Raw genomic sequence first — 13,446 nt, forward strand, 5'->3', positions numbered from 1 at the left:
AGCAGTGACAAGAGTTTGGTGGAGCTCAGGTTTTGATTGGGGTTGCTGCTGGGAGGATGCAAGAGGGACTGGAAGGACTGCAGGTGAGAAAAGCCCTGCTGGATACATATGGATACTGTGTCCTTCAAGGTGGGAAACAGGACACGGGGTCCTCCAAGGAAGTGACATGGGTGTGTCTCCAGCTCCCTCCTCCCTGAGCTCCACTGAAGAACACTCCACCAAAATCTCATGTACATTTAACATTGTCCCTTCACCTGTCACTAGTCCAGCTCTCGCTCCCACAGCTCCAGAGGTCCATCATATCCAGCAAGGATTACAAATTGTCCTTAGAAAGGCAAGGAAACCCCTTACCTTGGGAACTGCCTGCCCATGGAGCAGCGTTACCAGCATTAAGCCTCCAGCTATAGCAGCACCAGGTATGCTCTGTGGATGCCGGCACATAATTAAGATCTACAGGGCTCTGTCAATCAAGGGAAGGAAGAAACAGCAGGGAACCCTCTCCTGGGACACAGCAGAAGCCCACACGTTGCTGGTGCCAGGATGCCCAAGGGATGCTGGTGGGATGGCACAAATCCAATCCACCACTGGAGCAAACAGCCAGTCTCTCCACCCTCCAAACTGCCTCTTCTCACCTGCTTTTATGAACTGTAAACCTCCTAAAGCCAAGCCCCTGCTCTCCCAGCGCAGCATAATTCCTAATTCTTGTTCCAAAGGGAACAGCCTCTTAACAGCCCATGGGATATGCAACCCAGGGTGGCCCTGGAGGGAAGAGGCAGCACTGCATGCATGGGAGATGGGGTGCTGCAGGGTTTGAGGTTTCGATCTGGGCCACTAAGGAGGTGGCGGAGGGGGTAAAAACGTTTCCAGGGCTCCAGACACAGGGAGGAAAAGTCCAAGGAAAGCAGAGGCTGCTTTCCTTGAGGAGAGGACAAGTCCCCTCCTGCTCCAAAACATTCTCATCAACCCCTCCCTTCAGGCCAAACCACGGAGCCTGAACCCACCAGCTCCCAGCCCACACTGCAGCAGCATCAGGGAGCAGCATGGGAAAGCTGCACCACAGGAGCACACACAGCCTGGAGAGCAGCGGGACAACCCCCCTCTTTCACCCCGCAGCACCAACCTTTCCCAGCCTATTCCCAAAGAGGGAGTGCCCAGCAGGGTGGAGCAGCATCCCCACTACTCCAGAGCCACGCACAGCCACACTAGTGCACAAATTGCTTCATTAAATGTCATCGCATTAAGCCAGTTTCATGAATTTAACATTGTCCCCGGACTATTGTTTGCCTGAAAATTAAATTATGGCAACATTTGTTGTTTCAACGAGTCTGTCTGTCAGGGGCAGGGCTGGAGGAGGAGATGCAGGCACAGGCAGGGGATTCAACTTCAGCAGTCGGGCTCCTGTGGACATGTGGCTCCAGTGAAGATGGACAACACAGCGACAGCTTCCTTCGTGGGGGTGAGAGAAGGGAAGAATCAAGCCCACATGTTGTTCCAACAAAAGCCAACCGTGCCAGATGTGGAGACATGAGCCAAGCTGCCTGGAAAGGGAAACTATCTTTGTTTTGGTGCAAATAAAGGCTCTGATCAGCCCCAGCAGCCACTGGCCAGCACAGAAAAGCATCACCCCATATCTCTCAAGGCACCATGGACCCTGGCCACCTCCACAAAAGGAGCTCAGGTTGGCAGTCCAGGGCTTTTTGATCTTTCCAGATTACAAAGCTTTGCCGCATACAGGAACACTCTGAGAAATTTCTCATTTATTCTTCCTTTTCCCTAGAGCAGCTCCTCTCTGCAGTATCAGAAACAAAGGTGACAACCTTTCGCTTTGTAAAGAAAACCACCAAATGAAGTGGACTATAAATAGCACCCAAAACTGACCTGCATCCCCAGCCAAGGGGAATGAAATGAAGACAAGTGAACGAACAGCTTCAAGGTCAGAGAGACTTTTTTATTTCCCCTTCATTCAAGGACTGGTAATTTTTATCCACGCAGGAGAGCAATCCAAAATACATCATTAGGGTTGTAGCTAATAAAAACCACGCCGGCTTTTTTCAGCCCAGAGTTGTTTCCTTTGCCCATACACGGATTATGGTGGGAGGAAGCTGCTTCCCCCAGCACCTGCCCTACCAGCAGAACCCCTCCTTGCATTCCAGGGCTAAGCATCCCGGTCATGCCAGATCTGTCCCAGCACAGAGCTACCAAACGATGCTGCCCTCAAGATCACAAAGCGTGGACAAATTAAAGCACTATCACATTATCCTGCCTTTCTCTGCCAGACTGTAGGGATGCTCCCCACTACTTCAGCCCATTCTCCGTCTGCAGAGAGCTGGCTTGTCACACAGCACTGCCTCTCTTCCTTCTCTCCAGCTGCTAAATGGCATTAAAAGAACTAAGCATCCATTAAATAAAACTTTCCCACTTGCTTCCCATGTAGACAATTGCTCTCACTGCCATGGGGAGATTTCGTGCTGGCAGCTGGTCCACGGGTACACAAAGAGCAGGGAGGTGCCAGGATCAGCTCTGGTAGCACAGGTCATCCAGGGAAAGAACCAGAGAGAAACAGGGACGTTGTCCCAGGGGTCTGCACCCTCACCACTACCCAGCACCCACCCCAGCTCCTCTGTTCCTACTTCACCCCACAATGCCAACCCCATGGGGCACCTTTCTGCTGCCTTCCCCATCAGCACCAGCCTGCCATTAGCATCCTTTCTCCTGTTCCACTTCAGGAAAGCCTGTAATTAATTAACCAGGGCAGGGGACAAGAGACCCAACAGCAGCTCTTCCAAGCAGCCTGGGACTGACACCTTCCCCACCTGGACTTGGAGACAAATGACCACCCATGTATCAAAGTCTCAGAGATGGATTACAGGATCCAGCAGCCACTAAGGGGCAGCTGGAGTCCACATCCTGCATCCCCAAGTGCCATACCACACCTCCACCTTGCTCTCGATCTATGATGGATTTTCCTCCCAGCCCAGGAGGGAAAAGCAGGGAGGTCAGCTCATGGGGATGTCTGACCTTCCCTGCAGTCATGTCTCTACCTGGGACAGGGCTGGAACACGCAGAGACCCAGACAACACTGGAGCTGCCTGAGTTCCTGCTAAGCACACATCCTCCCTCCTCCAGCAGGCCAGGGGCTGAGGGCAAATTCCTCAGGCACCATTAAATCTGGGTTAATGGGCCTGCACAAAGTCGAAGCAGACACCAGCACTGCCCCTTCACACCAGGCACAGTCCCTGCCTCCCAAACCTCTGCCTTCCTGATGAGCCAAGCCATCCTCCCTTGCTGCCTTTGGTGGGAGGTAGGGGCCATTCTCCCACCTGAAAAGCCAAAATTAGTCAGTGTTTGTGAAAGTTAGCCAGTGAATAGGCACAATGGCTCCAACAGGAGGGATCCAACAGAGCTGGGCCCTCCCAGCTCATTTCCATTTTAATGGGGTGGCTTTTCCCCCTGCCCTGTCCCACTGGGGCCACCACGGAGGTCCCCAGCAGGAGGCACAGTCGTGCTCCCGCTCTTCCCAGCAGAATAGAGGTCACAGACAGGGGCCACAGCCCTGCGTTCAGCAGCAGAGAGGTGCAGAAGAAAATGCTCAGCAGCTTCACGCTTCAGCAACCAAACCAACCAGCTAGGAAGGAAAACCCACTGCTCACTGCTGGCACTGCATGCTCCCAGCCAGACAACACACCCTTCTTCCTAATAACAGTGCCCAATGAGTGTGACCCGAACATTTATGGGGGCTCAGCATCCCCATCAATGACCCCAAAGATCACTCATGTGCCTTGTTCTCCCAGCACTGCAAAGCCATGGCCACCAATGCCTCACACAGCCCTGCAACAACAGAGGCAGAACCAGCGAGGCACACAGTCACAAATCCCCACAGGCTCTTGCTTTTTCCTTTCCCAGCCTTATTTCCACAATACTTCCAGAGTGGCAGCCCCTGCCAGGGCACAGGATGGTCTGCAGGGACCAGCTGTGAAGGTGATGCTGCCATGTTTGGCTGGCACCTGCCAGCTCCTGAGCATACCCAGCAGGGCAGCACCGACTCGTCCCGAGGGGCTGCCAAGCAGCGTTTTGCCCCCAAACCCCTTCACAGAGCGATTACAGAAGCCAGGTTTACACCTGGTAGCCCTTTGGAAGACACAGGGTCTTTGTGGTCCACCTCCATCCCTGAACCTTCTCCGGCTCTCACAAAGCACTGCTGCCCAAAAGTCACCTTGCCTGACGCGGGTGAAGCCCAGCAGCCACCGGCTCCGGAGCAGGCTGATGGATGGGGGCGAGGCACTCGGCTCCTGCGGGCGCCCGGCGCCAGGCAGAGGCGAGACGTGCACCGTCAGCGCTTTCGGCAGCGAAGGTTGCAGGAGGGCTGGCTGCTGCTGCTGCTGCCTCCCGGCTGGCCACAAGCCAGGCTCCCAGGCCTCGCTCACCTGCCGGCTTTGCACTGAAAGCAGAGCAGATGGGGGGAAAGAAGAGAGAGAGTTGTGGCTTGTGAGTCAAAAAGCCTGGGGGCATGGAGGGTGGGGGGAGCAGACTTCGAGGGCAGTGAGTCCCCTGACATCTCCTCTCCTTTCCCAAGGCTGTATGAGGATGCCGGAGCATCCCTTGGAGTGCCAGGAGCCTGGAAATGTTCATCCCCATCCACCCTGCACGAGGCAGGAGCAGGAACCCCAGCGGCATTCCCCTCCAGGAGTCACCCCAGGACGAAGCTGGCAGCTGCCTGGAGCCACGGCCTCGCCGCCCCGTCAGATCCCAGAGGCCAGCGGTTCACGATGAATTTCTAATTGTTTCCTCCAACAATGAGACATCCTGTTCAGAGCCGGGCGGCGCAACAAAGCCCAGCGCCGGCGAGCGGGGCCCCTTCCTGCTGAGCAGCAATGGGGCGATGCCGAGCGCTCCCTGCCACGAGCAAGGGGACGGGAAGGCTCCGCCGCCCCCTCCCCACCACCCCATCCACTTAACACGCCTGCTCTCCAGCCTCCACCTTGATTAAAACAGCTTAACGACTCCAGCGAGAGCTCTCGAGGGGGCGGGGAGCCGCCAAGAGGTATTTGATGGATTCACTTTGGCAACCGTCGGCTACCTTGTCATGCCAATAAAATTATTGCCATTGATTGGGGAGAGGCGTGGGCGCATGCTCCGAGGAGCGCATCTCCCTCACGGGGCTGAGCACCGGCGCCCACGGGGGCTGCAAGCGTGTGGGGAGGGGGCTGTGGGTCTCCAGAGGGTGGGGACGGAGCAGGAGAGGGCAGAGGGAAGAGGCAGGAGGAACAAAAGGCCCTTGTGCTGGGCAGCCAGCTGGGAAGAGGCAGCAGCACGAGCAGGAGAGCATTTCCAGGGGCTGCGCAGGGGGCGATGCCTGGGCAGTCCTCAAGGGTCACCGGCTGACACCGCCAGGGCCAGGGCAGGGTTCAAGCCCCAAATCTGTCCTGTGTCCCCCCACACACACCCCAAAAGAAAAGCCAGGCAAGGCACAGGCAGTAAGTAGGGTAGCCAGCCGCAGGGTCACGAGGCGGGCCAAGCCTTCCCGCGCACTCCGGGCCGGATTTCACGCGCGAGACACAAAGGGCCCCTTTTCAGCCAGAGCTGCTTACCCTGAGCACTCAGCAGAGGGTGATGCGAAAGGATCTGTGGGGACAGGGACGGGGTGGGCAGGGAGCCTGATGGCTTCTTCTCCCAGCTCACGTGGACCGTGATCAGGTCATGCATCACACCCAGGACACCAACACACGGGGGCTTTTGTGATAGAAGGGAGCCAGCAGGCAACAGGGAAATCCCAAAAAGGCCCTGCTCAGCAACTCCCTCTCCCCACAGCACCTATTTTCTGTCCAGACACACCAAGGGTTGTGAACACACTGAAGCATCCTTAATCCAAAGCTTTTAGAGAACTCAAGGGGCTTTAGAGAACTCCATAGGCTGCCAAATTTGCTCTCCCAAAGCACCATCATCTCCCCGCCCACAGGACAGGGAGCTGCAGGGGAGACCCTCAACCATCTACAGACCAGGAGAGGAGCACCATGTCCAGCTGGTAGGGATGGGGATAACCCACTTAGTGTGAAGAGTTTGTTATTAGTAGTGTTATTAGTATTATTATTATCAAAGAAGTGAAATCAAAGCAGCCAGATATAGGCCCAGTTCAGCTGTGCTTTCTGTGGGAGAGAATAAACAAGCCGTGGCAAGCACAAGCCCCAGGGGGGGAGCAGATTCCCAAGGGAGACACGATGTGTTCATGCCCAAGGCCAGCCAGTTCCAGGACAGAACAGGAGCTACAGGGATTGCAGTGGTGATGGGGGAGAGAGATATTCCTCAAAAAATGAGAGCTCAGCTGGCTGGCTGTGAGGGATGTGCAGTCCAGTGCTATCGTGGCTGGGATGCACTGGCTGCACTGTCCAGTAACCACACCTGCCTTAGGGATCTCCAGTGCCTGGATCCCCACTGGTGCTGGGTATCCCCTGTAGGGCTGTGGCAGGAGGCACAGCTCACAGCCTCCCTGCTCCACAGCAGCCAGGGACAGCCACTGGCTGCGCTGAGAGAGGAACTCAGCTCATGCCCCCAAAAATAACCAGGCAGCACCCAAAACTGGGTCAACCCACGAGGGCTACACTGAACTCAGCAGAGCCCCAGGGCAGTGCCGTGTTTGCATAACGAGGAGCAGATGGCAGTGAAGGAGGGCAGCCGGGTCTGTACTGCACCTCCCAGAATGTCCCACTGCTCCAGCTTCCAGCCCAGCACGGTGCAGTTACTGCAAGGGGGTTGCACCATCTTCAGCACACCCTCTTCACTATCACCCTTCTTCCCTCTCTCCATACAACACCTCAAGCACACCCAAAATCAAGTCTTTGGCATACACAACTCAAGAGCTGACATGGGTGCAGTGTCAAACATGCCTTTCCAGCACAGGACTGAGCACTCCCATTGCAATCAAACACACAGCTTCCTATCCACCCAAAAAATAGAAAACACAACCTGGGAAAATTATAACTGCCCAATAAAAGCACTGCCAATTGAGGACAGGTGGTTTCCAGGAAAAACCCAAGCATTAGGATGCAAGCCTCATTTCCTTTTCAAAAACATCCCTTGATATTTCTGCTGCAGCATGCTCATAGCTCACGTCCCCATGTCACTTCCCCATCCACAGCATTGTCAGACTATAGGGTGCAAGGCCCGGTCCCTGCCGTGCCAGCTCAGGAGTACAGAGGAAATGGTTCAGTGCCAGCTCCAGCAGTATTGGAACCCATCCCTGCATTGTTCACCTGGGCATGGCTGGAATTCCCCGAGTGCCCCAGTCCCATGACTGCTGGCACAGAGGACAGCGAGCACGTGGGACCAAGGGCTTTCCAAGCCTGACCTCTCCACATAACTTGGGATCAGCCAAAGATAACTGCCTGCCTGGTAATGCTGCAGGACAAGCTGAGACTGAGCTGCCACGGGTTCTGCTGCTGCAAGTCGCTCAGCACCCCAGGGGTTGTGATCTCCATCCCCCTGGTGCCTCCACATCCCAGCCCACAGCCCCTGTCCCACAGACAGTTTTGCAAATCTGACATTGCCTGCAAGATCCTTCCAGCCCCCCCAGAGTTGGGGTCCCCCTGCAGCTGTGGTGGCAGCAGGTGCTGCCCAGCACCCTGCTCTCCCGATGGCAACTGTTGGTGGCAGGGCTGGGGAGAGGCTGCAGGGCAGCCACAGGCTCGCGTGGCGTTTTGGGGGAGACAAAGGGAGGCTCTGTCTGCACGCAACAGCCTGGACAAATGCTGGGCATGGGAGCTGCCATCCAAGGAAAAGCCAGACGCGGCAGTGACTCTGGCCTGACCTCACCCGGCCCAGATGGCGAGATCAGTGCCCCTCAGCAGAGCAGCATCCATTACAGGGCTCCTGGGGGTGGGGAGGGAGGCCCCCAGCTGTCGGTGCAGCCCTTCCTCTCCCAGAGGAGATGCCAGGGCTTCTGGAAAGGGCAGGGGGGACAGCAGGCTGCACCAAGCCTAGTGTGGGTGTTTGCCAAGGGGACGGTGGGAAACACCAACAGCTTAAAAGCAGAGGGATTACAACCACTGCTGAAGGTTGCACCCTCCCACACACATCCTCTCTGCCTGGAGGAGCCACCTTGGCTACACTCTGCTGAACCCCTGCCAGGTATTGCATCCGCTGGCCGGGGACACACTGGTTCCATCAAAGACAGGTCAGCAGCCCCTCCTCGCCCTCCCCTGCCTCAGCCCTGGCAGCCAGGCAGCAGGATCAGGTAGCTGCTGAGGCAGCGCTTTGCCGGGCAGCCAGGCAGCCCCTGCCGCAGGAGGGCTGGGCTGCCCCCTTCAAGGTCACTGCAGGGACAAGGAGAGCACCTCGTGGTGCAGGGCTTGGAGCCTGCAAAGTGCTCCCATGCTGCCATTAGAGAGCTCTGCAACACCAGGGCATCGGGGGGCTCTAGGCAGGATAAGCCTATAAAACCTACCCAGCATTCCAGCACTGAGACAGGATGAGACCCATCTCTTGAGTCTCATCAGCTCCATGTCCTCATGCCCTGCAGGGCCAGAGAGCCTCACCAGCTCTTTAGGGCACCAAGTTCAGAACTAGGAAAAACAAAGCTTAAGAAAGCCCTGCAGGGAGGGAGGAAGGACACCCAAACCACACCTGGGCATCAAGTGCTAGCTGCAGTCATGGCTGCAGCATGCAGCCCACACACCAACCAGGCACCTACGCTAGTTGACCCTTTCCAAATGGCTCTGAAGGTGCAAAGACCAGGGAAAAACTGAAAAAAAAAAGCAGTTAGAAGAAAAATCCAATTTGCCATCTAAAAACCAACCACCAGCCCCTCTAGGTAACTGAGGAACTAGAGGTGTAATACTGTCCCTGTGGCTTTTTGAACCCTCCTCCCACATGCTCCTCCCTTCCCATCACCATCTAAAAGCTCCCATCTGGAGCCCAGCAGCAGGAGAAGCCTGCAGCAACATGATACCAGTCCCTCTGAATCCCTTATTGATCCAGAAGGGAGGATGAGCTGCCTCCATCCCGACAGCCCTGCTGCCGCTGTGCACCCTCCAAAGACTGCAGAAAGACAAGTAGAAGGTGTGGAGCTAGAGAGGACCCCACCATCATGCCCCAAACCCCAGTGTGTGCTGGCCATGCCCCAAAAACTCTGCTAATAGGCAGGAGCATAGGCAGGTCTGTCAGGGGTCATGGGAGAACAGGAGCAGAGCAAGAAGGACATATGGCAACTACACAACAGCATCCTGCTCCAGATTCCGGCCAGGGAAACCACCCTGCCTTCTGCAGGGCACCCTGGCTGCACAGGCCAGGAGATGTAGCAAAAATGCAGAATGCTGTGCCCAAAACAGAGTGCTGAAGCACCTTATAAGTCACGGAGACATGGGCCAAACCCCCAGCCAAGATCTGGTCCATAGCAGGGACCCTACCAGGACCTCCACATGGCCTCTCCCCGGCTGAGGATGTGTTAATGGAAGATATGTTTACACAGGGCATGTACAGCTGTAATTATAGGCATGATGTTATGATAACAGGAAATCCGTGCCCTGTGGAGATGCAGGCAGAGAAAGGCACGCATGGAGCTATTTGCTAATTGCCACCAACAAGCAGCCTTTTGTGAGGCAGGGTACAGGAAGTGCAGGCTCCCCCTCACCAGGCTGGAGCCATCAGCACCCACCTCTGCCCACCCTGCCCAGGTCAATGACCAGAGGCCAGATGGACAGAGGATCCAGATAGACAGAGCCTGCCTCGTGGCAGCTCCAGGGCAAGCCCACCTGTCCCCGAGACATGACAGGATGGACTCTGAACAACCATCAGCAAGGACTCACCTTCCTTATGTCATAACCCTTCCAAAGGGCAGAGTGTTTGCAAGTTCAGTTGGCAGAGAGAAGCAAGGGGAAATTGCCCCTCACTGGCCCTTTGCACATTACCCCAAATATATCAAGGCACTCTATTATGGAGGCCCAGCCCAACCAGTACCCCACAAAAGGCCAGTCAGGCAAAGGTCATCCCTCCCCATCAGCGTCACCGAGGGCTTTCCTACCTTCTTGATCCTCCCGCTCCGCGTGCCCGCAAAGACGACGGTTTGTCCTCTGTAGTCATAGGCAGCCACCGAGGTCATCCCGTCCTCCTTATCCACAAACAGCGGGGTCCCCTCGATGGTGACAGTCCCTCCCAGTGGCTGGTTAAAATCCTGGCCACAGAAATTGTCGTCGATCTGCAGCGGCTGTTGGAAGAAAGCAGAGGAGAGATGAGCTTTTTGCCAATGCCTCGACACGCTGGACCACACAGATGGCAATCAGTCATCTACCTTCACCCCACAGCTACAGCACCTTTGGCAGCCTCCTACTGCAGCCATCGCACCTCACCAGCCAAGGGAAGGCATGAGTTGTCATTTCCCTAACATTCCCTGCACACTGATGTAAGGCACTAGGACAGATGCACTGCATGCAGGTCCTCTCTACATTTGAACAGGCTCTGCAGACCAAGGCTCTCTGTCCTCTGCATCCTACAGAGCAGCAATTACAAAGAGCAGGAGCCAGTGGAGCATCCCTGCTCCCCCCTCCATCCCTTCCAGTGCCATCTCAGACACGTGGGATGCCAGCACAAGCTCCCCAGCACACACACATTCCTCTCCTCCTCCTCATCCCAGCACTAGCTTCAAAAAAAAAAAAAAAAAAAAAAAAACAGCTTGAAAGCAAGGCAGGAGGGGCTGAATTCTGCACCCCAGCCTTCCCCCAAAGAAAAAACACTTCCCAGACAAGGCCATACCAAGGCAAACAAGTCAGGACTCCTGGAAGAGCTTCACTTCACATAGCAAAGCCTCCAGCAAACACACTACCCACCTGCCAGCCCTGTTCCTCCTCCCGCAGGAACGTCTTTGGGAAATCCCCACATTTTTTCCATGCTGCCTTGCCCCAGACAAGGCGCCTGGCTCAGCCAGCCGCCTCCTCAGTTCAGCTCGAGCCCACAGGTCTGGGAGAAGCTTTTGCAAGCTTTCCCTCTGCCTGGAAAAAGGCAGAAGCAGGGCTGCACTGGCCTCTGCCCACTCTCATGGCCAGGACAGCAGGGACTTCCTTCAAGGACTGTACAATGATGGGCAAGGCAAAGACAAAGGGATGCCCTCTGTGAAAGCTGACACGCAGACAGGGGAGTGGAACCAATACCAGATCCACAGCATTCATCCCTACCTCGAGCATCCTCACCCTGACCTGCTGAGCAGAACAACAGACCCTGGCCACAGCTGTCTGGCCTGGGGGGCACATGGGCCTCCCAGTGTTCCCACATGAGGCAACAGCCTCACGTGGTCACACAGCACCAGCAAAATCCCCACTCTGTCCCAGGCAGCGAAGGGCTTTGCCAAATCCCCAAGGGTGGCAGCGAGCCTGGATGCAGGAGGGTAAAGTGGCAAGGCAGGCACGGCTGACAGGGAGACAGCCTGCTCCGGTCACGGGATTCTTCCGCTTCACAAGGCTCCTTATATAATTTTGAATTTAAAGGGGAGAGAGGTTTTTTGGCAAGCAGCAGGCTCCAAATGCATGCCAGTCCCCAAGGGGTTTTAAATCCATACCGCATGTGCACAGAGCATATGGGAAAATGCCGAGCTCCCAAGCTCCACGTACGCAAGGGCAGTACAGAGCTCTGTAATTCCCACTCATCACTACCTGGGAAGCGAGGATCAGCCCAGACCAGCTCCCATGTGGAGGGGAGAAAACACACCACTTTTCTATGCCCCAGCACAATACACTTGCAGTTTCAATGGCATCAGCCTCCCACAGCCATGGCAAGGCTGCTCACCCTCCTCACTGTGCCACCACTCCAGCTCCAGGGCCAGTGGTGCCAATCCCTGCAGTTCCTGCAGGTCCCAATCCCTGCAGTTCCTGCAGCAGGAACTCAATGCTGTGCCAGCCTTCCAAAAGGGAAGGACCAGTCACACTCAGCCCACCAGGCACTCTGGGGATGCTGGGCTGCCCCCTCAGTTACTCTAACTTCTGGTTTTGGGTGTTGAGTTAATGTACAAAGATCAACTCCCTTCCCCGCCTGACTGTTGCTCATTCTTCCCTGAACTAGGGGAACTCTTACAGCCAGTCATAACAGACGTGGGGATCCCCAAAACAGGAACATGGGGCACTGCACGTCTCTGCAACCGCAAGGAAAAGAGGCAAGGGAAATCACCTCTCCACTCATCCTCTGAATGCCAGCCTTGCCCTCTCCTATCCATTGGCTAACACACATACTAAGCATCCTCCTCTGCATTATGAGACTAGGAATTTTAAAACAGCAGATCCTAGAAAATTATCTTCCTAATCACAGAGTGAGATGAGAGCAATGCTCCAGCTGATACACAGCTTCCATCCAAATAACTGGGATTTCTCAGCTGCTTTGCTGGGGAAAAGATTCTGTCCCCCACAGCCCAAATAAACCCCAGTACCTTCCACCCAGCCATCTGCAGCAGCAGAAGGGTTCAGGGCAATGCCACAAAGGTATTCAAGCCCTGGCACCCCAGGGTGCAGGTTCTGCTCTCTCTGAGCTCAATCTGCAGCTTCCCCAACGCCACGGCTGCTGAATATGCAAGAGGGGAGATGTTTATGGTGTTTACTGCTCTCTGCTTTGTCTCAACATACTCTCTGGGAAATGACAAATACAGCTGCGCTCTGGGACCGAGGAACTCCCGCCGCCGCCATGCCGACACCACCTCGATAAATAATTACGCCGACAATTAGCTCATTAACAGCAAACTGCCTCATTAGGGAAGCGCAGGCGGCACAGAGGTCGGGCCAAGGGCGGCAGTGCCGGGGTTATGGAACCCACCGACATCCCTGGTGGATGCAGGGAGAGGCAAGGCAGAGGGGCAGAGGGCAGGATGGACAGAGGGGACAGCTGTGCCCCAGCCGGTGCTGGCAGGGACAGACACACACCACGGCCTGTGGGGACCAGTGACCTTGCAGCGTTTGAGCCTGCGGATGCTGGGATCAGCAGGAGACACTGGGATCTGCAGGAGACACTGGGATCTGCCCACTCTCACATTTGCATGGGTTTTTGCAGGGACCACAGCCCTGAGCCTATTGCAAGGGGGACTGCAGTGTTTCTTTTGGGGGTTTGGGCCTTTTTTTAAAATTATTTTTATGTTTTGCTTTTCCTTCCATGCTTTTCTTTGGCACCCCTCTCAGTTGCCCCTGGCTCAGACACCCCAGGGCAGCTATCTGCACAGAACAGCAGTCTTCTCTCTGCCAGCACTATTTTTTCCTCCCCAAAACAGGGTCAGGAAATTCGGATTTCCTGGGGAAAGGGACCTGAAGGACAGGGAAAGCAGGCCCACAGCACCAAGCGAGCAGGAGCGGGTGTCTCCTGATATGCCTTGTCTCATTGCCTCTCTTCAAGCCCACTTACGAAAGCAATGAGGGAGCAGACAGCACGACAAGGCTCGCATCACTCAGCATTATTAATTAGCCAGTAATTCGCCAGTTAACACCATTA

At 55.5% G+C, this 13,446-nt stretch overlaps 1 protein-coding gene across 3 annotated transcripts in view; it reads right to left on the bottom strand.

Annotated features, from left to right (window-relative positions):
* PLXNA1 (plexin A1) overlaps positions 1-13,446 on the bottom strand; it is a 115,266-nt gene that overhangs the window by 83,694 nt on the left and 18,126 nt on the right. For all 3 annotated transcript variants that reach the window (XM_041460555.1, XM_041460563.1, XM_041460547.1), the window contains exon 3: positions 10,013-10,195. In XM_041460555.1, the coding sequence (XP_041316489.1) occupies positions 10,013-10,195 (183 nt within the window). The remainder of the gene's footprint in view (positions 1-10,012; positions 10,196-13,446) is intronic.

This window comes from Pyrgilauda ruficollis, unplaced genomic scaffold (genome assembly GCF_017590135.1).
Source record: "Pyrgilauda ruficollis isolate IOZ18807 unplaced genomic scaffold, ASM1759013v1 scaffold10, whole genome shotgun sequence".
In the NCBI taxonomy this organism is placed as follows: Eukaryota; Metazoa; Chordata; class Aves; order Passeriformes; family Passeridae; genus Pyrgilauda; species Pyrgilauda ruficollis.